Source organism: Nerophis lumbriciformis, linkage group LG05 (assembly GCF_033978685.3).
Source record: "Nerophis lumbriciformis linkage group LG05, RoL_Nlum_v2.1, whole genome shotgun sequence".
Taxonomy (NCBI): Eukaryota; Metazoa; Chordata; class Actinopteri; order Syngnathiformes; family Syngnathidae; genus Nerophis; species Nerophis lumbriciformis.
Genome location: NC_084552.2, coordinates 6001926 through 6026987, shown reverse-complemented (window position 1 = coordinate 6026987; position 25062 = coordinate 6001926). Strand labels below are relative to the sequence as shown.

At 42.3% G+C, this 25062-nt stretch overlaps 2 protein-coding genes across 9 annotated transcripts in view; both read left to right on the top strand.

The window, feature by feature from the left end:
- The window catches only part of strip2 (striatin interacting protein 2), a 118898-nt gene extending 111449 nt beyond the window's left edge, over window positions 1–7449 (top strand). For 3 of the 6 annotated variants that reach the window (XM_061961373.2, XM_061961375.2, XM_061961374.2), the window contains one exon: window positions 1117–4871. In XM_061961373.2, the coding sequence (XP_061817357.1) occupies window positions 1117–1367 (251 nt within the window). In that variant the 3' untranslated portion in view covers window positions 1368–4871. Of the gene's footprint in view, window positions 1–1116; window positions 4872–6978 lie in introns of those variants that run through there. The other 3 variants (XR_009815329.1, XR_009815327.2, XR_009815328.2) reach the window with 3 other exon arrangements.
- A 6637-nt stretch (window positions 7450–14086) lies between these two features.
- The window catches only part of dhx57 (DEAH (Asp-Glu-Ala-Asp/His) box polypeptide 57), a 28462-nt gene continuing 17486 nt past the window's right edge, over window positions 14087–25062 (top strand). Inside the window, exons 1-3 of one of the 3 annotated variants that reach the window (XM_061961377.2) lie at window positions 14087–14450; window positions 14534–14664; window positions 22947–23144. In XM_061961377.2, coding sequence (XP_061817361.1) covers window positions 22951–23144 — 194 coding nt within the window. In that variant the 5' untranslated portion in view covers window positions 14087–14450; window positions 14534–14664; window positions 22947–22950. Of the gene's footprint in view, window positions 14455–14530; window positions 14665–22946; window positions 23145–25062 lie in introns of all 3 variants that reach the window. The other 2 variants (XM_061961379.2, XM_061961378.2) reach the window with 2 other exon arrangements.

Below are 25062 nucleotides of genomic sequence, written 5' to 3'. Positions count from 1 at the left end.
CGTGTCCTGGGTCTTCCCCGCGGCCTCCTACCGGTCGGACGTGCCCTAAACACCTCCCTAGGGAGGCGTTCGGGTGGCATCCTGACCAGATGCCCGAACCACCTCATCTGGCTCCTCTCGATGTGGAGGAGCAGCGGCTTTACTTTGAGCTCCTCCCGGATGACAGAGCTTCTCACCCTATCTCTAAGGGAGAGCCCCGCCACCCGGCGGAGGAAACTCATTTCGGCCGCTTGTACCCGTGATCTTGTCCTTTCGGTCATAACCCAAAGCTCATGACCATAGGTGAGGATGGGAACGTAGATCGACCGGTAAATTGAGAGCTTTGCCTTCCGGCTCAGCTCCTTCTTCACCACAACAGATCGATACAGCGTCCGCATTACTGAAGACGCCGCACCGATCCGCCTGTCGATCTCACGATCCACTCTTCCCTCACTCGTGAACAAGACTCCGAGGTACTTTAACTCCTCCACTTGGGGCAAGATCTCCTCCCCAACCCGGAGATGGCACTCCACCCTTTTCCAGGCGAGAACCATGGACTCGGACTTGGAGGTGCTGATTCCCATCCCAGTCGCTTCACACTCAGCTGCGAACCGATCCAGTGAGAGCTGAAGATCCTGGCCAGATGAAGCCATCAGGACCACATCATCTGCAAAAAGCAGAGACCTAATCCTGCAGCCACCAAACCAGATCCCCTCAACGCCTTGACTGCGCCTAGAAATTCTGTCCATAAAAGTTGTGAACAGAATCGGTGACAAAGGGCAGCCTTGGCGGAGTCCAACCCTCACTGGAAACGTTTCCGACTTACTGCCGGCAATGCGGACCAAGCTCTGGCACTGATCATACATGGAGCGGACTGCCACAATCAGACAGTCCGATACCCCATACTCTCTGAGCACTCCACACAGGACTTCCCGAGGGACATGGTCGAATGCCTTCTCCAAGTCCACAAAACACATGTAGACTGGTTGGGCAAACTCCCATGCACCCTCAAGGACCCTGCCGAGAGTATAGAGCTGGTCCACAGTTCCACGACCCGGACGAAAACCACACTGTAACCCTAACCCTAACCAAAATTGTGTCTGTAGAAATTTGACACTTTATTTTTGTTTTCTCCAGATATCGACGCACGGCCGTGGGACTTCCAAGCGGAGGAGTGCGCCTTGCGCGAGGGCATCGAAAAGTTCAACAGCCGGCGGTACGACAAGAACAAGAACGGCGACTTTGCGCCCGTGGACAACTGCCTGCAGAGCGTGCTGGGCCAGCGCGTGGACCTGCCCGAGGACTTCCACTACAGCTACGAGATGTGGCTGGAGAGGGAGGTCTTCTCGCAGCCCATCGAGTGGGAGGGGCTCCTGCAGGAGCAGTGATGCCAGGGTGCGGGGGGAAGAAAAGACGGCTGCTGTGGAACGCACACGGTCGAGGCCGCCATGAACTGAGGTAACGGTTCTTTAGAAACATCCGGTATCAACAACTTGAACTGCACCGGCACTCTTCTTATGCAGTCTCTTTTTACCACGCTGGTGCTGGTTGGACTTATGTCTACCACAGTACGTGTCTCCAGTCTAAAAGCTGGACATTTCTCATACCTTTTGTCTTTATCATTTTTCTCTACATTTAACTCACACAGCTTGTTGGTTGGTTGATTGTGGGAGTTTAAAAAATATATTTTTTAGGGTGGAGAAAAGCCTTTTGACAGTCCAAATAAGTTGGAAGGGATTGAATGTGTTGCCAAAACAAGACATCAGCTGTAGGAGGTAAATTGTATTAATTTTCTACATCGAGGAGGGCCACATTTTTTTCCACATATAGAACAATTAAAGTGTGGGGGGCCAGTTTGATATTCTTCACATCTTTTAGTAATCAAACACTATGATTAATACAAGTGTTAATATTTAAGCAACCAAATTGGCCTTTTAAGGGCTTTAACATACCCGTCTTACTACAGAATGAAATGGAACTTTATTGTCATTGCACTTAAAAAATACAACGAAATATAGTTTTCAGTACAACCCGACCAGTACAGTATAAGGGGTAGACAGAACTGGAAGACTAATGAGTCGCCACCAGGGCGGCGCCCCGTAAAAAAAGTAGAGGAAAAAGGTAAACATGTGAGGAGGATTAGGGAAAGATGTGGGGTGTCGGGTATGTGTTTTCCGTGTGTGTTGCTCGCTCTTGGTGCTTGCAGAACGTTCTCGCAATAATGCAGCCAGTCAGTCCAACAAAAGTCAACAAACAACAGGTGTGCGTCCATGAAAGTCAGGCAAGTCATTTCTAGCTTCTTCGAGACAATGTCCTCTATTGGAGTCCCGTTGTAACAACCTTACGGAATCGTTCCAGCAGGGAAAACAATCCAGATTAGAATGTAATTCAAACGTTTCACTCTATTCACTCCATTCTTGGTTCTCAAATTCATCATAACTTCGCCTTGCAGAGTAGACGGCTTCTCCAAGATGTTGTTCGATTTCCGATTTAGGCCCATCCATCCATCCATCCATCTTCTTCCGCTTATCCGAGGTCGGGTCGCGGGGGCAGCAGCCTAAGCAGGGAAGCCCAGACTTCCCTCTCCCCAGCCACTTCGTCCAGCTCCTCCCGGGGGACCCCGAGGCGTTCCCAGGCCAGCCGGGAGACATAGTCTTCCCAGCGTGTCCTGGGTCTTCCCCGTGGCCTCCTACCGGTCGGACGTGCCCTAAACACCTCCCGAGGGAGGCGATCAAGTGGCATCCTGACCAGATGCCCGAACCACCTCATCTGGCTCCTCTCGATGTGGAGGAGCAGCGGCTTTACTTTGAGCTCCCCCCGGATGACAGAGCTTCTCACCCTATCTCTAAGGGAGAGCCCTGCCACCCGGCGGAGGAAACTCTTTTCGGCCGCTTGTACCCGTGATCTTGTCCTTTCGGTCATAACCCAAAGCTCATGACCATAGGTGAGGATGGGAACGTAGATCGACCGGTAAATTGAGAGCTTTGCCTTCCGGCTCAGCTCCTTCTTCACCACAACGGATCGATACAGCGTTCGCATTACTGAAGACGCCGCACCGATCCGCCTGTCGATCTCACCATCCACTCTTCCCTCACTCGTGAACAAGACTCCGAGGTACTTGAACTCCTCCACTTGGGACAGGGTCTCCTCCCCAACCCGAAGATGGCATTCCACCCTTTTCTGGGCGAGAACCATGGACTCGGACTTGGAGGTGCTGATTCTCATCCCAGTCGCTTCACACTCGGCTGCGAACCGATCCAGCGAGAGCTGAAGATCCTGGCCAGATGAAGCCATCAGGACCACATCATCTGCAAAAAGCAGAGACCTAATCCTGCAGCCACCAAACCAGATCCCCTCAACGCCTTGACTGCGCCTAGAAATTCTGTCCATAAAAGTTATGAACAGAATTGGTGACAAAGGGCAGCCTTGACGGAGTCCAACCCTCACTGGAAACGTGTCCGACTTACTGCCGGCAATGCGGACCAAGCTCTGACACATTTACCGATTTAGGCCATAAACTACAAAAAGTCTCAGTGCTCACAGCTCAGTTCATTCTTAAATCATTTGTGGCAGCGTTGGGGTACCTTGAACGACTGCCAGCATCTTCCAATTTGTCAATACACCAAGCGGCAAATTTCCTGTTGTCATGATTCCAAATAGGTAGATGTCTTCAACGTCCGCGAGTGAAAGAATTGCCAGGCACACGGCACTCCGCTTCTCCCAAGAGTCCATCATGTGTCCAGCAACAAACGTTCCGCCTCTCGTTGAGAAGATCTTGTCAATTTGGACGGGAGGACATTTGATCAATTCCATTGTGTAGATTTTGGAAAGCAGTGCAAAAAGAGGCTCCAAGGAAGTTAAGAAGAAAAAGTAAACAAGGGAAAGAAGCAAAAGCAGGAGAGATAAGAGAGAGGGAAGAGAAGTGTCTGCCTTAGTTGCGAGCCAGAGAGAAAGCCACATCTAGGTACTATCCTGGCAAAAATGTATACACTTTGGATAAAATCTGCTCACCTGAGAGTGAGAAATACAAGCAAATGGCTCTCGGGCTTCACCCATGCTCTACTTGATTTTATCCACATTCAATAATATATCTTCCTGACAAGAGCACAATAGAACAGCACAATTGTCACAATTCAAATGTATTTTTTTACAAAAATAAGAGCCCTCAAGCTTTTATGAGCAATGTGCTCTACGGAAGCACACAACCAAGCACAGAGGACAAACCATTTGTCCATTGTTTGCCTCAAGAAGTCATTCATCCATGTGCAAGTGAAGCATGACGGCTCTTTGTTTGATCATTTGTCATCATGAGGAGAAAACGTGTCAGAAGAACAATATATACTTGTAGAGTCTCAGGTTTACGCGGGTAATTTATTGCAAAGGTTTTATCACTTGGCTCAAGATGAATAACCCCTCATTGTTGTTATTTCTGTGCCAAATAGGACTGCCATTTTTATTCATTTCTTACTATTGCTTCCATAATCACATGTTGTATTTCATTCAAAATGTTATTTATTTTCTACTTTTAAAAAGGTTTATGAAAATAGGTATTTCTGGTCTCTGGTATACTAGGTTACCAGTTATGTTAGAGAAAGTTTTTATTGTATGTGTAAAAAAAAGAAATACTCTTTGTTCAGGGTAACGTGCAATTACAGAGCACTGAAGGCTTTATTCAAAATAAAGACATACGGTTCCTTATTAAACAATGGGAAATATGACGGTTTTTGGCCTCTTCTTCTGCGGACACAAAAAAACATTGTGTTTGCAGTGTGTTATGTACGTGCAGCACAGTAACAACACAGTGTTGTTTCGTTATCACCCTTTATTCAACTGCCACTTGTTACGACAACCGTCACACTTGACGGCCAACCTTAAAGCATACTTGCCAACCTTGAGACCTCCGATTTCGGGAGGTGGGAGGAGGGGGGTGGGCGGGGTCGGGGTTGGACGGGGGCGTGGCTAAAAGGGGAGGAGTATATTTACAGCTAGAATTCACCAAGTCAAGTATTTCATATACCGTATTTTCCGCACCATAAGCCGCCCTGGGTTATAAGCCGCGCCTTCAATGAACGGCATATTTCAAAACTTTGTCCACCTATAAGCCGCCCCGTGTTATAAGCCGCATCTAACTGCGCTAAAGGAATGTCAAAAAAACAGTCAGATAGGTCAGTCAAACTTTAATAATATATTAAAAACCAGCGTGATGTGGGCGCGCATGGAGTCGTATATCAACATGGACGGAGCTGCGTGAAAAAAGCCACCCGGCCTCTTCGCGTAAACTTACCTTAACCACTCGCTCATCTTTTCTTCATCCATCCATCCCTTCGAGTTAGCTTTTATGATGACGCCGGCTGGAAAGGTCTCTTTTGGCAAGGTCTTCCTTTTGAATATCACCATGGGTGGAAGTTTCTGGCCATTAGCATGGCAAGCTAGAACCACAGTGAAGGATGACTTCTCATTCCCTGTGGTGCGAATATTCACCGTACGTGCTCCCGTTGTATCCACAGTGCGGTTCACAGGAATATCAAAAGTCAGTGGAACCTCGTCCATGTTGATAATGTTCTCTGGCCGGATCTTTTTTTCAGCTATCTTGTTTTTACAATATGCACGGAAAGTAGCCAGCTTTTCTTGAAAGTCTTTAGGCAGTTGCTGTGAAATAGTAGTCCATGTGCGGATGGAGAGATTGCGTCTTTTCATGAACCGGAAACCTGTCGCTTAGTAGGAGCCATTTTGTGGTCTTTACAGATGTAAACACACAAAGGAAATGAAACGTAATATCCGCGCGCTTTTTCTTCTTCTACGCGGGCGGGTTGTTGCTTACAGTAGAAGAAGAAGCGCTTCCTGTTCTATGGGGGCGGGTGCTTACCTTGGCGGTTGCTTGCGTAGAAGAAGAAGCACTTCCTCTTCTACGGGGAAAAAAGATGGCGGCTGTTTACCGTAGTTGCGAGACCGAAACTTTATGAAAATGAATCTTAATATTAATCCATATATAAAGCGCACCGGGTTAAAAGCCGCACTGTCAGCTTTTGAGTAAATTTGTGGTTTTTAGGTGCGGCTAATAGTGCGGAAAATACGGTATATATATATATATATATATATATATATATATATATATATATATATATATATATATATATATATATTTTATTATATGTATATATATATATATATATTTTTTTTTAATTATATATATATAAGAAATACTTGACGTTCAGTGAATTCTAGCTATTTATATATATATATATATTTATTTTATTATATGTATGTATATATATATATATATATATATATATATATATATATATACGTATATATATATATATTTTATTATAAATAAATAAATAAATATATATATATATATTTATATATATATATATATACATATATATATATATATATATATATATATATATATATATATATATATATATATATATATATATATATATATATATATATATGTGTATAAAATAAATACTTGAATTTCAGTGTTCATTTATTTACACATATACACACACATAACACTCATCTACTCATTGTTGAGTTAAGGGTTGAATTGTCCATCCTTGTTCTATTCTCTGTCACTATCTTTCTAACCATGCTGAACACCCTCTCTGATGATGCATTGATGTGTGGCACGCACAAAAGTGCTTTCATCAAATGCACTAGATGGCAGTATTGTCCTGTTTAAGAGTGTCACAACATTGCTGTTTACGGCAAACGAACTGCTTTACGGTATACAAAAACGTGACTGCTGTTGTTGTGTGTTGTTGCCGCGCTGGGAGGACGTTAATGAAACTGCCTAACAATAAACCCATGAGGACCTGAGTCCGCCTGAATTTCGGGAGATTTTCGGGAGAAAATTTGTCCCGGGAGAGGCGCTGAATTTCGGGAGTCTCCCGGAAAATCCGGGAGGGTTGGCAAGTATGCCTTAAAGGGACAGTAACCTATTACCACAGCACACACGTTAATCAACATCATATTTTCTCCCCTCATTAGGAATAAACAAGCAAAACCCTGCCCCCCACATTTTCCAATGACATAGTCCCCATGCCACAGTGGCGGGGCCCTTGGTCGCTGAGTACGCCCTGGGCAGTCATTCACAACAGGTGGCGCTGGGCGCCCTCCAGGCCATTAAAGAACTGTCGCCGGGGTCAAGCCTGGTGCATGGCCCAGTACTACTGGAACCTGCGGCAGTCGAGTTGCATGCCACCAGGACCCATCTTCCAATTGGTAAATTGCGGAGCGAAGTTGAGCTACTCTTTGTGGCTCCGACCTGTCAATTGCCTGCTTGTTCTGGTTGTTGGGATACCTGACCCGCACCCAGTCCCCCACCAACAAACAGTGGAGCCGGACTCTGTGTGAAGCATCAAATCGGCCCTTCATCTTGGTTTGTGAGCCCTGTACCCGAACTCAGTTGCCTCATTTCTTGTCCGATCATGAGCAGCGGACTCCCCTGGTGTGCTTTGGTTTGGTTTAGTCTTCATTCAAGATGATCCCCTGCTGGTCTCCCAATAGACTGGACTCACGTGAACCCCGTGGTGCCATGAAAAAGATGTTTTTGGGTAAGCAATGGTGTTCTGTAGTGCCAGTCCAACATTGACATGCATCATCACTTACCAAGACTATCTATAAAAACGAATACCTCTACATTTTACACAAACCCACCATCTGACACAAAAGCGGTGATGGGGAAAAAAAGGATGAATAAGAGCGGTGCACGCTGGACCTTGGCAATTTAATGTTGTCACGTCCTGATGTGTAAGACATGAGAAACATTTGTGTTTGCCAGTGACAGGCGCAGCTTTTTTAAGCCATTTTGCTGCAGAGCCTTGCTTTAGTTGGACAGTTCCGAATAGTTCCTTTAAACCAGTGGTTCTCAACCTTTTTTCAGTGATGTACCCCCTGTGAACATTTTTTTGATTCAAGTACCCCCTAATCAGAGCAAAGCATTTTTGGTTGAAAAAAAGAGATAAAGAAGTAAAATACAGCACTATGTCATCAGTTTCTGTCAAGACTTGGACTCTGGCTTGGTTTGTTCTCCCGAGGTGCAAGTGAATTGGACCAGATGTGGCGTGAAGGTAAATACATGGTTTATTTAAACACTATAACTACAAAGAAAAGGATCAAACAAAAGGCGCGCACAATGGCGGAGAACAAACTATGAAACCAAACACTTGCACAAAGGCAAAAACTATGAACAACAAAAAACACTAACTGTGGCTTAATAAACAAAAACTTACTTGGCATGGAACCGGCATGAAAAAAGAGCAGCAAGGATCATAAGGGAGTGGAGAGTGTGCAGAAGCATAAATATGGGGATGTCGTCAGAACGACAAACTGAAAACAATGAACTTAAATACTATAGACATGATTAACGAAAACAGGTGCGTGACTCAAAATGTGAAACAGGTGCGTGACGTGACAGGTGAAAACTAATGGTTGCTATGGTGACAAAACAAAAGTGCACAAAAAGTCCAAAAACCAAAACGAACATGACCAAAACAAAAACATGATCACACAGACATGACAGTTTCTGATTTATTAAATTGTGTAACAGTGCAAAATATTGCTCATTTGTAGTGGTCTTTCTTGAACTAGTTGGAAAAAAAGATATACAAATAACTAAAAAAAATAAACAAGTGATTCAATTATAAATAAAGATTTCTACACATAGAAGCAATCATCTACTTAAAGGGCCCTCTTTGGGGATTGTAATAGAGATCCATCTGGATTCATTAACTTAATTCCAAACATTTCTTCACAAAAAAAGAAATCTTTATTCAATATCATATATCAATATTTATGGAACATGTCCACAAAAAATCTAGCTGTCAACACTGAATATTGCATTGTTGCGTTTCTTTTCACAGTTCTTTTTGACAGACATTTTAGTGAGGGTCAAACCATCATGGCATGGGGGACACTCTGGCTTTATGGTAATGAATGGAATAGCTTACTTGATTTGATGTTCAGTTTGTGAACTTACATTCATATTTTGTTGAAGTATTATTCAATAAATACATTTATAAAGGATTTTTGAGTTGTTGCTATTTTTAGAATATTTAAAAAAAATCTCACGTACCCCTTGGCATACCTTCAAGTACCCCCATTTGAGAACCACTGGTAAACCATAATCCAAAATGACATAAAGAACGTCGGACAACACGAGGGATTTGGCACCTTTGCATGCCTGGAAGTGACAACACCATATTTTAAGTAACCGCTGTCATATCCCTTTTATCCAGTTTGGCCTGGAAGAAAATGTGACATTGTAATCTATATACGCTTGCCAATTTTGATCCCGAGGTGACATTTGAGTGAAAATAAAGTGATTTTATAGTATTATTAAATGAAATTAAAAAAAAAATGCTAAATGGAATGTAATTTTATTTGATGATGATAAAACAGTCTAGGTTATTTACGTCAGTTTTGAGCAAGGTACACTCCCACAAGGTTGCCCAAGGTCAGGGGTCGGCAACCCGCGGCTCCGGAGCCGCATGCGGCTCTTTGATCACTCTGATGCGGCTCAGCTGCATACTTGCCGACCCCCCCTGATTTTCCCGGGAGACTTAGGGATTTCAGTACCTCTCGCAGGAAACTCCCGGGATTCATATTCTCCGATTTTCAACCTTACAATAATAACAAGGGCGTGCCATGATGATACAGCATTTAGTGCCCTCTACAATCTGTATTAACAGTGTGCCAGCCCCGCCTCCTGTTATATGCGTCTTCTGCTTGCACACATAAGTGACAGCAAGGCATACTTGGTCAACAGCCACACAGGTTACACTGACGGTGGCCATATAAAACAACTTTAAGACTCTTACTAATAATGCGCCACACTTTGAACCAAAACCAAACAAGAATGACATACACATTCCGGGAGAACATCTGCACCCTAATACAACAGAACAAATACCCAGAATCCCATGCAGCCCTGACTCTTCCGGGCTACATTATACACCCCTTCTACCACCAAACCCCGCCCCCACCCCAACCCTGCTCCCTCACCACCCCCCTCTGTGCGTCGGTTGAGGTGGGCGGGGTTTGGTAGCGGGGGTGTATAATGTAGCCCGGAAGAGTTAGGGCTGCATGGGATTCTGGGTATTTGTTCTGTTGTGTTACGGTGTAATGTTCTCCCGAAATGTGTTTGTCATTCTTGTTTGGTGTGGGTTCACAGCGTGGCGCATATTAGTAAGAGTGTTAAAGTTTTTTATGCCGCCACCATCAGTGTAAACTGTGTGGTTGTTGACCAAGTATGCTTGCTGTCCCTTACGTGATCAATCAGAAGCCCCATACAAAGTGTAGTTGGGCTGGCACGCTGGTGGGCGCTAAATGCTGTACCATCACGGCACGTTCGAGAGAACAGTTGTCCTGAAATTCGTAGCCTGCCGGAAAAATCGGGAGGGTTGACAAGTATGACGCTGTCAAGCGCTCACGGGCCGCACTAACATTCAATTTTCATATTAAGGTGTGGGCCGCGTGTCTGAGACCCTTGGATAATACATAGCACAAAGCAAAAAAAAACTTTATATGCAGTGTTATTTCATTTTAAATTTCAAAAGATTTTTGTGGCTCCCATTGTTTTCTTTAATTTGTGAAACTGGTCAAAATGGCTCTTTGACTGGTAAAGGTTGCCGACCCCTGCCCAAGGTGAATCCCGCCTGAAAGACAAACTATAAACTTGAACCACATCTAAACTACTGTAATGTCATCTGGTGTAACACCTTCCCTAGCTACCTTCACAAATTACAATCCGTGCAAAAGAAAATCATACGGGCCCTGTCATGGTCCAAGTTTAATGCCCCCACTCGACATCTATTCCATAATTATCAGCTCTTAAGACTGACAGAGTTCAATATTTATCACAATGCTTGTCTAACCTATCAAGTCATCCACAGGCTGAATCTCAGGCTCTGTAGCTTGGTTCCTATCTATCGTCCCCAGCATGCCCACAACACTCGTAACTTTGACCTGATATCAGGTAAACATCGTCTACTGGCTTGTTCTGCTCGAAGTGTTGTATGCAGGGGACCAAAGATCTGGAACCGGCTTGATGAGAGCCTCAGGATGCTGTATTCATTCTCCAACTTCAAAAAGAAACTGAAATCTTACCTATTAAGCACCTATCTCTAATGCCTCATGTGGGGTAGACTACTGTTGGGTTTTGCATGGTTCAATGAATATGTATGTAAGTGTATGCTTGCTTTAGTACTATTATTTTGTGTTTATCATATAGCGTTTTTTTGTGCTTGCCACCATGTTTCAGCATTCCATGCATATACTGTCCTCTGGAACCCCTGCCAAAAGCTTCTTCTAGCTTATTTGGGGGACCCTTTCACTATTACCACCATCCTTAAATGATATTCACTACTATTGTAATTGTTCTATGGTATTGTGAATACACTTGAAACTTGAAACTGAAATTAATTAAATTGATTATTAATTAAATTAAATTGATTTAAATTGTGTTACAAGTGGAAAAGGGGTAGGATTAAATAAGATCGGCTTATTCCTACTCCTTTTCCGACATATTATAATGAGCAAATGGAAATATATGATGTAACCTATTGTATGCGTGTTCAAAATAAACGTAAATAAAAAAAAAAAACATTTATCAGACAATTTCAAGGCAGTTGGTCTCATATTTATGGCATTGATTGATTGATTGATTGATTGAAACTTGTATTAGTAGATTGCACAGTACAGTACATATTCCGTACAATTGACAACTTTTTCAACTTGTTTAAGTCGGGGTCCACGTTAATCAAATTCGTGGAAGCCCATATTGGCCACTAAAAAAACAACAACTTTTGATTGATTGATTGAAGCTTTTTTTAGTAGATTGTACAGTACAGCAGTGGTCCCCAACCACCGGTCCATGGATCGATTCGTACAAGAAATAAAAATAAAATTAAAAAAAATTAAAAAATGAAAGTTCATGGAGTCCTTTTTTGCTGTATGTCAACTCTCTTGACTTATGCCCAGATGCAGATGAGGAATAATCTCCCTTTTATTTATTATTATTATTTATTTATTTTTTCTTTTAATTTTTTCTCTCTCTCCTTTCAGCCTGTTTGTCTGTCTCTAGCCTCGTATGTGTGTATGTATGTATTAATGTGTGTGTGTGTGTGTGTGTGTGAGAATGTGTCTGTCTTTGTCGTCATACTTGTTATATGATTGTGCCATATGCCCCTTGTTTGTGTGACCTGAGTGGGGTGGTTTGGGTTTTAAGGGTAAGGGTGTGAATAATTTATTGACTTTAAAATTGTACTGTTTCGACTTGTCTATTTGAAAATGCCAATAAAAAAAGTTGGATTAAAAAAATAAAAAAATATATATATATATATATTTTTTTAATTAAATCAACATAAAAAACACAAGATACACTTACAATTAGTGCACCAACCCAAAAAAAAACTCTCCCCCATTTACACTCAATCACACTCATTCGCACAAAAGGGTTGTTTCTTTCCGTTATTAATATTTCTGGTTCCTACATTATATATCAATATAGATCAATACAGTCTGCAGGGAAACGGTCCGCAAGCACACATGATTGTATTTTTTTATGACAAAAAAAAAAAAAAAACAATCATCCCCTCCGGTCCGTGGGACAAATTTTCAAGCGTTGACCGGTCCGCAGTTACAAAAAGGTTGGGGACCACTGCCAGTGACGTGCGGTCACTGGAGGCCTCACCTGCCATCATGGAAAGAAAAAAAAATGTAAAAAGAAAAAAAATTAAATTGTTATATGTAGTCAGTGATTATACAATAAAGTTGTTTTCCATTTAACTTCACCAGTTTTAGATTATTTTTATTCAAAATCGCTGAATTTTCACATTTGTCGTTCAAATACTGAGAAGAGACGGTGCGGTGAACAGCAGCCAGTTGAGGCACGTCACTCAGTGCCCCAACATGGATTGCGCAATGACTCGGCTAACTGCTGGCCTGCTGTGCAGTGAGACCGTATTGCTATATGAATTATATTATACATTTCCATAGTTTAGTTAGCTGAGGTATATAATGTACAGTGTATTTTGTCAACAACTGTATGTGTGTAACGTATTTCTTGTGCTGAGCAATCATAAAACTGCTGTGAAGACGCACTGTGTGAGGCTCGCAGTAATCCCGCCTCCTGGTGCCGGTTAATACACCCCCGCCGCAGAATGCACCCCCCGACGGGAACGCCACACCAACCAAAGCCCACATCCAAACCCTCCACGTGCAAGACCGAATCCACCCAAAAAAAGACACTTAAAAAGAAGCCAAAAAGTGCAAAAACAACAATGCTCGCGCCGGAGGAGCCGTGAACGACTGCAGGGCCACAACATTAGGTACACCTGCAGACTGCAGCACAGATTTCATATTTCATTCATTCACAACTCCTCCAACACGAACACCACTGTTCCCGCACTTATAAGTAAAGGTAAGACCATAATAACGTTTTTTTAATTAAATGTGCTTTTTTGTGTGCTACAGTTTGTATGTTTAAAGTTAAGTTAAAGTACCAATGATTGTCACACACACACTAGGTGTGGTGAAATTTGTCCTCTGCATTTGACCCATCCCTTGATCACCTCCTGGGAGGTGAGGGGAGCAGTGGGCAGCAGCGGCGCCGCGCCCGGGAATAATTTTTGGTGATTCAACCCCCAATTCCAACCCTTGATGCTGAGTGCCAAGCAGGGAAGAATGCTGGTATGAGCTTTTAAACATAACCTGTTAACTGCTGCCAATCAAATGGTGAATAAGATACTCTTTAGGGTTCATATGTTTGTAAATCTGACTGTGATGAAGTCAGTGCCTCACCAGCCATCAACCTCACCGCACATCACTGACCACTGCAGTTCAGTACATATTCCGTACAATTGACCACTAAATGGTAACACCCGAATACGTTTTTCAACTTGTTTAAGTCGGGGTTCACGTTAATCAATTCATGGTAACCCCAATCGTAACTAAAAAAAAAAAGTCCTTTTGACTTTTAATTTCATACTTTCAACTTCCATGTCCCAAAATATTGTTTTAGTGGCGGAAGTAGACGCATATGTTTTGATTTTATTTTGAAAAAACCCGGAAAAAGTACTTTGAACTCCCAATTTCCACCAATGAATGAGCGGTCTGCACCAGGTATCCCCGCAGCTGCCTTGAGTTTGTTCTTAAAGTTCACTTTATAACGACAATTCAACTTTATATGTATTTTGACACTTTACTACTATCATTGGGCGTCATTTAGACTCAGTTCATTCAACTGTGACAGTGAGAAAAGCCTTTACTCGTTTGCTCTAGCTTGCTAGCGCGTATGCTAGCTAACGTTAGCCTGGGCTGTGCTCGGTAAATAAACAACAACCGCAATAAAGAGGTGACCAAGACGTACGTGATCTCAAACCGGTTTGGTTTTGGTCACGAAACATCACATCGGCACACCAGGCGTGTGCCTAAGCGGAGAGACACATCGCCCCGGCATGGTAGGTGTGTTGCACGCTCAGTTGCATAATTGTAGCCTTTAGGGCTGTGTGTCAGCAGCCACCATCCTTCTGTGTGTCAGCAGCCAACATCGCACGGTACAAAACTTCAAAAGTCAAGTACCACAACCATGTGCCTCTCTGCCGCCTGCACGCAACTATTCTTTGTCTCCGCCTGTTGGATATCTACCATCTGATTACGGGACTTGGAGTGGAGGTGAGTGAGCTTTGATTAACGAGATATGTAGAAAGACTAAAGTCATGTGAATGAATCAATGTTTATTTATATAGCCCTAAATCACAAAAGTCTCAAAGGGCTGCTCAAGCCACAACGACATCCTCGGTACAGAGCCCACATAAGGGACGTCGATGTGAATGACTGAGAAACCTTGGAGAGGACCGCATATGTGGGTAACCCCCCCCCTCTCTAGGGGAGACCGAAAGCAATGGATGTCGAGTGACATAATATTGTGAAAGAACAGTCCTTAGTGGATCTAACATAGTAGTGAGAGTCCAGTCCATAGTGGGGCCAGCAGGAGACCATCCCGAGCGGAGACGGGTCAGCAGCGCAGAGATGTTTCCAACCGATGCACAGGCGAGCGGTCCACCCCGGGTCCCAACTCTGGACAGCCAGCACTTCATCCATGGTCACCGAAACCGGAATAACCCGGCGAGGAGGCAGAGGAGAAAAGAAAAAAAACGGCGGATGAACTGGTCTAAAAAGGGGGGTCTATTGAAAGGCTAGAGTATACAAATGAGTTTTAAGATGGGACTTAAATGCTTCTACTGAGGTAGTATCTCTAACTGTTACCGGTAGGGCAATCCAGAGTACTGGAGCCCGAATAGAAAACGCTCTATAGCCCGCAGACTTTTTTTGGGCTCTGGGAATCACTAATAAGCCGGAGTTCTTTGAACGCAGATTCCTTGCCGGGACATATGGTACAATACAATCAGCAAGATAGGCTGGAGCTAGACCGTGTAGTATTTTATAAGTAAGTAGTAAAACCTTAAAGTCGCATCTTAAGTGCACAGGAAGCCAGTGCAGGTGAGCCAGTATAGGCGTAATATGATCAAACTTTCTTGTTTTTGTCAAAAGTCTAGCAGCCGCATTTTGTACCAACTGTAATCTTTTAATGCTAGACATAGGGAGACCCGAAAATAATACGTTACAGTAGTTGAGACGAGACGTAACGAACGCATGAATAATGATCTCAGCGTCGCTAGTGGACAAAATGGAACGAATTTTAGCGATATTACGGAGATGAAAGAAGGCCGTTTTAGTAACACTCTTAATGTGTGACTCAAACGAGAGAGTTGGGTCGAAGATAATACCCAGATTCTTTACTGAGTCGCCTTGTGGAATTGTTTGGTTGTCAAATGTTAAGGTGGTAATATTAAATAGGTGTCAGTGTTGAGCAGGACCGATAATCAGCATTTCCGTTTTCTTAGTGTTGAGTTGCAAAAAGTTAGCGGACATCCATTGTTTAATTTCATTAAGACACGCCTCCAGCTGACTACAATCCGGCGTATTGGTCAGCTTTAGGGGCATGTAGAGTTGGGTGTCATCAGCATAACAGTGAAAGCTAACACCGTATTTGCGTATGATGTCGCCTAGCGGCAGCATGTAAATACTAAACAGTGCAGGGCCAAGAACCGAACCCTGGGGGACTCCACACGTTACCTTAACATAGTCCGAGGTCACATTGTTATGGGAGACACACTGCATCCTGTCAGTAAGATAAGAGTTAAACCAAGACAAGGCTAAGTCTGACATACCAATACGTGTTTTGATACGCTCTAATATGAATCGAATGTGGCTTGTAGTACTTTGGTGACACTTCTAATTGTAGGACCATCCATCCGTTTTCTACCGCTTGTCCCTTTTGGGGTCGCGGGGGGTGCTGGAAGCCTATCTCAGCTGCATTCGGGCGGAAGGCGGGGTACACCCTGGACAAGTCGCCCCCTCATCACAGGGCCAACACAGATAGACAGACTTTTTGATTGATTGATTGAAACGTTTATTAGTAGATTGCACAGTTCAGTACATATTCCGTACAATTGACCAATTAATGGTAACACCCGAATACGTTTTTCAACTTGTTTAAGTCGGGGTCCACGTAATCAATTCAGCAAAGATTTACAGCGTGTGGAGCAGAGGCGGCGTCCACAAAGTACATCCGTACATGACATGCATACTTACCAACCCTCCCGGATTTTCCGGGAGACTCCCGAAATTCAGCGCCTCTCCCGAAAACGTCCCGGGACAAATTTTCTCCCGAAAATCTCCCGAAATTCAGGCGGACCTAAGTAATGTGTCGACAGCCTGTTTTCACGTCCGCTTTCCAACAATATAAACAGCGTGCCTGCCCAATCACGTTATAACTGTAGAATGATCGAGGGCGAGTTCTTGGTTTCTTATGTGGGTTTATTGTTAGGCAGTTTCATTAACGTCCTCCCAGCGCGGTAACAACACACAACAACAGCAGTCACGTTTTTCGTCTACCGTAAAGCAGTTCGTCTGCCGTAAACAGCAATGTTGTGACATTGCATGTTTTCGAAATAAACTCAAACTCAACTCAACTCTTAAACAGGACAATACTGCCATCTACTGTACATGCATATGTGACAATAACATCTACGGCTTTTAGAGAGTGCAGTGCGCAACTGCGCACACAACAAGGCGACGAAGCAGAATGCATCATCAGAGAGGGTGTTCAGCATGGTTAGAAAAATAGTGACAGAGAATAGAACAAGGATGGACAATTCAACCCTTAACTCAACAATGAGTAGATGAGTGTTATGTGTGTGTGTATATGTGTAAATAAATGAACACTGTAATTCAAGTATTTCTCTTATTTATATATATATATATATATATATATATATATATATATATATATATATATATATATATATATATAGCTAGAATTCACTGAAAGTCAAGTATTTCTTATATATATATATATATATATATATATATATATATATATATATATATGAAATACTTGACTTGGTGAATTCTAGCTGTAAATATACTCATCCCCTCTTAACCACGCCCCCAACCACGCCCCCCCCCCCCCCCCACTTCCCGAAATCGGAGGTCTCAAGGTTGGCAAGTATGATGACATGACAATCAACAATGTCCTTACAAAGAAGGATGGCGTCCACACAACTTAGATAGTCTCGATTGCGAAAACAAAGCAGGTGCGGAGAATAGCGCTCAAGGAAGACATGAAACTGCAACAGGAAAAAACACCAAAATAGGGGCGCAAGACAAGGACTAAAACACTACACGCGAGAAAACACCAAAAAACTCAAAATAAGTCACATCGTGATGTGACAGGTGGTGACAGTACACCTACAATGAGCTTCAAGAGGTACTCGCCTGAAATGGTTTTCACTTCACAGGTATGCTTGAAGCTCATCGAGAGAATGCCAAGAGTGTGCAAAGCAGTAATGAGAGCAAAAGGTGGCTATTTTGAAGAAACTAGAATATAAAACATGTTTTCAGTTATTTCACCTTTTTTTGGTTAAGTACATAGCTCCACATGTGTTCATTCATAGTTTTGATGCCTTCAGTGACAATCTACAATGTAAATAGTCATGAAAATAAAGAACATGCATTGAATCAGGAGAAGGTGTGTCCAAACTTTTGGCCTATACTGTATATATATGAATATAAGTGTACAATTGCCTCATAATACTACATAATTGTCTATGCTTTTGATTATTATATACATATTGTCTGTAAAACATTGATAATTTGCTATACAATCACAAATTAAGCAGATATTTGTGTTTATTTTTATTTGAGCAAAACCATTTACAAAATATGATAGTGTAACATTTGTTATGGGCTGTGTTTGGTTTTCTTGGTCTAGACCCCAGGATGCTGAAACAGCACGCAAAGTGCAGGTAACTGTTAGGATTCTCCCTCTTAGAAGGGCAGAGTCATCACAGATCATTTTGTTCTAAGGCTGTCTAAAGTGTAAAGAGGTGACTAGAACTGAAGTTTAACAATTTATTCTACAAAATAGAAGTAAATACAAACAACAGTGATATCAGGCCTGGAGAGAAAGCGAACAAGCTATCAGGAGGTCAAAGGAGTCTCTTATGGCTGCGTGTCTTCTCAGGCTTTTTGTTTGTCCGGCTCGCCACGCCTGGCCAACAGGAAATCGAAACTTAAGAATTGGAAGTAAAACTTAACTTACCGTATGTGCTTTAGTGCACACACATTCTATGCCACTCTCTCTCTTCTCAAGCCTGGACCTCATGACATCATTCATAAATATATATGTCTGTGGAAAGTGCATAAATACCACACAGTGTATTTATTGTGTTTACCTCCTCGTAGCAGAATGAAGGCTCCTTTTTGAAGTGTTCTTATTCTGCCAACAAGGGGGTTGCATTTTCCTCTAGCATAACCCTTTTTTATTCAAAACACAACAAAAAATAGTGCTGCAGGGACATGCGCATGAAGCATAAGGAGAGCGATGCAGCACATTCAGTTCAGTTCAGTTTCAGTTTAGTTGAGGTTCAAAGGAAAACATATCCTGTCCAGAAGACAGGGCTTGCATACAAAGCATCCTGATTTGCAACCAGGGACACGTGTGTCCTGATTGCCAATAAGGGACAGGTGAGGGAGCCAGTGCTCAAACTAAAGAAATAGTGGCATACAGGAAAGTGGAAACAACAATTGGAGAACTGAACAGGAAATAAAACAAAATACATGAATCTAATACAAACTGTGACGTGAGATCATGAAAATATTAGTTGCACTAATAGATATTAAAGTTTAAAAGATATGTAGGTGCATTGTCAAAATGTATATAACATACATTTCCTAATAACGATAAAGTACTTTATTAATGCATGTCATTTCCAGGCTTTTTCCGGCCTTATAAAAAGATGTGGGGGGCCAGATCTGGCCCCTGAGCTTTGAGTTTGTCACCTATGCTTTACAGTAATTGCTTCTAGCATGCTTAAGGGGGGTACATTGAGGAACATCACATGTTTACACCTGGACACGACAAGACGTGTTTGAAAAAGAGTAAGAAGAAGCTGAGCTTATCCAAGCCCTTCTCTTTCTCTCAGCAATCACTGATAGTTTGTTCACTTCCTGTGTGTTATGTTATAATTAGGGCTGTCAAAGTTAACTCATGCGATTATTCAAAAAACCTTATTGCATCGATCGTGTATAATTGCACAATTTATTTTGACCACAGGTGCTTCTTTACCTTAACCGCGTATGGTTACCTTGAGATTGCTTTCTGGTCAGTGATCAGGGCAGTGCAGAGATGAGTGAGAGTAAACAAATACAACTGTTAACAAGTTTTGTAAAGATAAATGAAGTGCATTCAGATATCTTCCTGTATGACATTCTGTTAAAAAAATGTAATTTGTGTCAAAATATTGGGTTCTTTATCAAAATCAGAATCAGCTTTATTGGCCAAGTATGTTTACCGCACAAGGAATTTGACTTGGTGGGCGGTGCTCTCATGTTTAGTGTAATAATTAAATATTAACAAATAATACAAACAAGTACTTAAATAACCAATATGTGCAAGACTAATAAAAAATAGTGCCGTGGTGAATAGCGTAAAGCAAAAAGGTGACAATGTTAGTTCCGGAGTTTTTTCACCACATTTATTCGATTAATAGCCTGAGGGAAGAAACCGTTACTCTGACAGGTTGTTTTGGCGTACAGTGATTTGTAAATGGTAAATGGATTGTACTTGTATAGCGCTTTTCTACCTTTTTAAGGAACTCAAAGCGCTTTGACACTATTTCCACTTATTTTTGTAGCGCCTGCCGGAGGGGAGGGGTTTGATTAGTGTGTGACCATGGCGTAAGGGGTTTGCAGTGATGCTACCTGCCCATTTCCTGACCCTGGACCGGTGTAAGTCCTCGATCGGGGGTTAAGGTCGACACTGATGATCTTTTCTGCAGTCCTAATTGTCTGTTGCAGTCTGTGTCTGTACAGCTCGGTTGCACATCTAAACCAGACAGTGATGGCGGTGCACACAAATAAATTTATAAAACGTTTCATTAAATTATGTACACCAGTGACGTGCGGTGAGGTTGATGGCTGGTGAGGCACTGACTTCATTACAGTCAGATTTACAAACATATGAACCCTAAAGAGTATCTTATTCACCATTTGATTGGCAGCAGTTAACGGGTTATGTTTAAAAGCTCATACCAGCATTCTTCCCTGCTTGGCACTCAGCATCAAGGGTTGGAATTTGGGGTTAAATCACCAAAAATGATTCCCAGGCGCGGCGCCGCTGCTGCCCACTGCTCCCCTCACCTCCCTGGGGGTGATCAAGGGGATGGGTCAAATGCAGAGGACAAATTTCATTACACCTAGTGTGTGTGTGACAATCATTGGTACTTTAACTTAACTTTAACTTTACACATACAAACTGTAGCACACAAAAAAGCACATTTAATTAAAAAAAACGTTATTATGGTCTTACCTTTACTTAGAAATTAAGTCCATGCGCCGCAACTAAAGCCCTCACTTAAACTTTCCACGTGCAAGATTGAATCTATTTAAAAAAGTGTAACCGAGGGTTTACTTTACTTAGAAATTAAGTCCATGCGCCGCAACTAAAGCCCTCACTTAAACTTTCCACGTGCAAGATTGAATCTATTTAAAAAAGTGTAACCGAGGGTTTATAAATGTCACCTATACTGTATGAAACTACAAAATAACAAACACGGAGGCTCCAGTTTACACGAGGACCACTTTATTTACATTCTTTCAAAAACCTCCGCAACGTGGCATCACTTCCGCTCTTAGCGCCTTCAAAATAAGAGCTCAAGGCATATACTGTATAACAGCGCATAACAGGAACTTAACATCACAAAGAGGAAAGCCCATGAAAATAGGTTACAAAAGTTATTTAATAAGAAGCCAAAAAGTGCAAAAACAATAACGTTCGTGTTGGAGGAGTTGTGAATTAGGTACACCTGCAGTCTGCAGGTGTATCTAATGTTGTGTCCCTGCAGTCATTCACAACTCCTCCAACACCAACATTGTTTTTGCACTTTTTGGCTTCTTATGAAATAATTTTTAAAAATAGATTCAATCTTGCATGTGGAAAGTTTAAGTGTGGGCTTTAGTTGATATAACAATTCTACGGCGGGGGTGCAGGAGGCGGGCCTCAGCCAGTGCGTCTTTTGCAGCCGTTTTATGATCACTCAGCACAAGAAATACTTTACACACATACAGTTGTTGACAAAATACACTGTACATTATATACCTCAGCTAACTAAACTATGGAAATGTATAATATAATTCATATAGCAATACAGTCTCACTGCACAGCAGGCCAGCAGTTAGCCGAGTCATTGCGCAATCCATGTTGCGGCACTGAGTGACGTGCCTCAACTGGCTGCTGTTCACCGCACCGTCTCTTCTCAGTATTTGAACGGCAAATGTGAAAATTCTGCGATTTTGAATAAAAATAATCTAAAACTGGTGAAGTTAAATGGAAAATAACTTTATAGTATAATCACTGGATACATATAACAATTTAATTTTTTTTTTTTCTTTTTACATTTTGTTTCTTTCCATGATGGCAGGTGAGGGCCCGCCTCACCTGCCTCTAGTGACTGCACGTCACTGATGTACACACATAATTTACTGCAATCAATCAAAATGAAAAAGTATAATTAATCAGATTTAACATGTAATTAACAGCACTAGTTATAATCGAGAGAGAAAAACAATGAGAATGTGCAACAATTGATGAATTGATACAAATATGTGGCTTATTAAAAAAATACAAAAAAGCCTATACAGTTACGTAAATATTAAAGATGCTTGACTTTAACTTTCTTACCAATATCTAATTTACCGATACTGTGCAGCACTTCAGTACTAATATTAACCTTGCCATTATTTTTAGCTCTCAAATAAACACCGTTTGGGGAAAAAAAACAAGACAAATAATGCAATGTAAGTGATAGACACAGTGCCATATTTATTTTTAACATTGAGTGTCAACAAAGTGGTAATAAAAATCATAACCAATAGCCAATTAAAATAACACATTGTACAACAGTAAGACCTCATACCGTTTCATTACCAAGGTCCGCATACTTGAATGTCAATGCAATATTTTTCTAACATACATTATATATATTTAAAGACAAAACGTTTTGTCAGCTTTGTATTATAATTATATTATTAAGGCATTATCGAAAAATATAGCTTTTTTCTTTTGCTGTTTTATTTAGTCACTGACTGTAAAGCAACCTGCTCCGCGATTAAGGTAAAAAAGCATGTGCAGTCAAAATAAATTGTGCGATTAATCTGCATTCGAACATGATAATGTAAGAGTTTTGTGATTAATTGCATGAGTTAACGCGTAACTTTGACAGCCCTGAAATAAATAAATTTAACAAGTACACAACAAAAATACATGACTAAATAGAAAATGTAAATTGACCCAAGTTGACCCCGATTACAGTTGATGCATCTTTTCACAGAAAAATGAGTGCGAGGAAAAAGGGGGGTAAGCCCAACAGAGGAGGAGGGAAATTCAACAAGCCAAAGGGAGGTGGAGGAGGTGGAGGCGGTGGAGGCGGTGGAGTAGGTAAAAGAAAAGGAGCAGGCTGCTACTTGGATGACGACAATGATTTCAGTCTTGATTTTGGACCTTCCCAATCGAGCAAGCAAATCAGCAGGTAAATACCGGTGATTCCCAACCACTGTGCCACTTTGTATTTGCCTGTTACATTTTTCTCATGTTAAGTATATTGGCCAACACTGGTGTAAACTGCAACCCATGGAAAAAAATATGAAATCCTCAGACTTGGAGGATGTTTATTCAGCTCAGAAAAAAGCAGATAACAGACATGACATGAAACTATAGTAATTAAAAATGTCAACTTTCTGGCTTTAAGGAACACTAAAATAAATTAGGAATATACAGTAAATTGTGATACACAGTGGAAAAAATATGGAATCATCCTGTAAAGTTTAATTTCCAACACTTGCATCAGATTAACTCTGTTCATTAGTCTGCAGTTAAAAAGGAGCGTTCACACCTTGGATGCACCAGGTGGATTGACATGAATCATGGCTCCAACACAAGAGATGTCAATTGAAACAAAGGAGAAGATGATCAAACTTCTTCAAGATTATAAATCATCACACAATGTTGCAAAATATGTTGATTGTTCACTGTCAGCTGTGTCTAAAATCTAGACTAGGCAAGTACAAAAACATGGGATGGTTTTAAAAGGCAAGCATACTAGTCAGAGTCAAGACAGAAAAGTTAAACCAATGTTTCTTTAAAACAGAAAATGCACAGCAAATCAAATTAAAAACAAATGGGCGGAAACTAGAGATGCGCGGTTTGCGGGCACAACCGCGGAGTCCGCGGATTATCCGCGGATCGGGCGGATGAAATTTAAAAAAATTAGATTTTATCAGCGGGTCGGGTCGGGTGGTTAAAAAAAAATTAGATTTTAAATAGATTCAGGCGGGTGGCAGTTAAACCAATTCGGAAATATATATACATAGTTAAATGTTGTTACCCACATACGAAAAACGAGCAGGTACCTGCTGCATATGCCACAACAGAAGAAAAAAAAAAAAAGAGATGGACACTTTTACGGAGCGGAGAAGTGACGCCTCGCCGGGGTCCGGGACCGAGGCCCCTTCCCCTGAAAGGGCCCCACCGGGAGCCGTAGCTGAGGCGATCCGCGAGAAGGGCCCGACGCACGTCCAGGGTCACCACCGCACCGACACCCCGCCTCGTCCGCCTTCGCCGCGGCCGGCGTCACGCGCAGCAGGTAAGCAGCTTACCTGCCCGCCACCCCCGTGGCCGGGGGCTCGTAACAGGGGTCACTCCGCGCGCTCCGCCCGCGCAGCTTACCTGCCCGCCACCCCTGTTGCCGGGGGCGCGTAACAGGGGTCACTCCGCGCGCAGTGTGCTCACGAAAGGGGTGGGGCTCACCCTGGTTGATATAGACAGCAGCTAGGACGGTGGCCATGGAAGTTGGAACCCGCTAAGGAGTGTGTAACAACCCACCTGCCGAATCAACTAGCCCTGAAAATGGATGGCGCTGGAGCGTCGGGCCCATATACCCGGCCGTCGCCGGCAGCGAGACGCGCTTGGAGGTGCGCTCAGCGCGGCTCCCATATGATTGCGCACTGGTGTGCGTCTGGGTCGTGACAGCGTGGCACGCGAATGTCTGTGCTGCATTGGATCAGTCTCCTTTCTTTAACAGGCAAAAGCTTTATAACCTCACTAATGCCTTGCATCGTCTATATTAGATATATAACAACGGGCGGATGCGGGCGGATGCAGTTCTGATCAAATGTTAGATCGGGTGGATTGCGGATGGTTGACGACTTTCTGATGAGGTTGCGGATGAAATAATTGCCTATCAGCGCATCTCTAGCGGAAACCGAATAGCTTATAGGAGAAATAGTATTTAAATACAGAAAAGCTAAACAAAAGCAGTCTTTAACAAACAATCAAAACAACATTTTAGGTTCCAATGGACTAAGGAAAAGCAATGGTGAACTATGGATGACAGGATGAAAATCATATTCAGTGATGAATTGTGAATCTGCATTGGACTAGGTGATGAT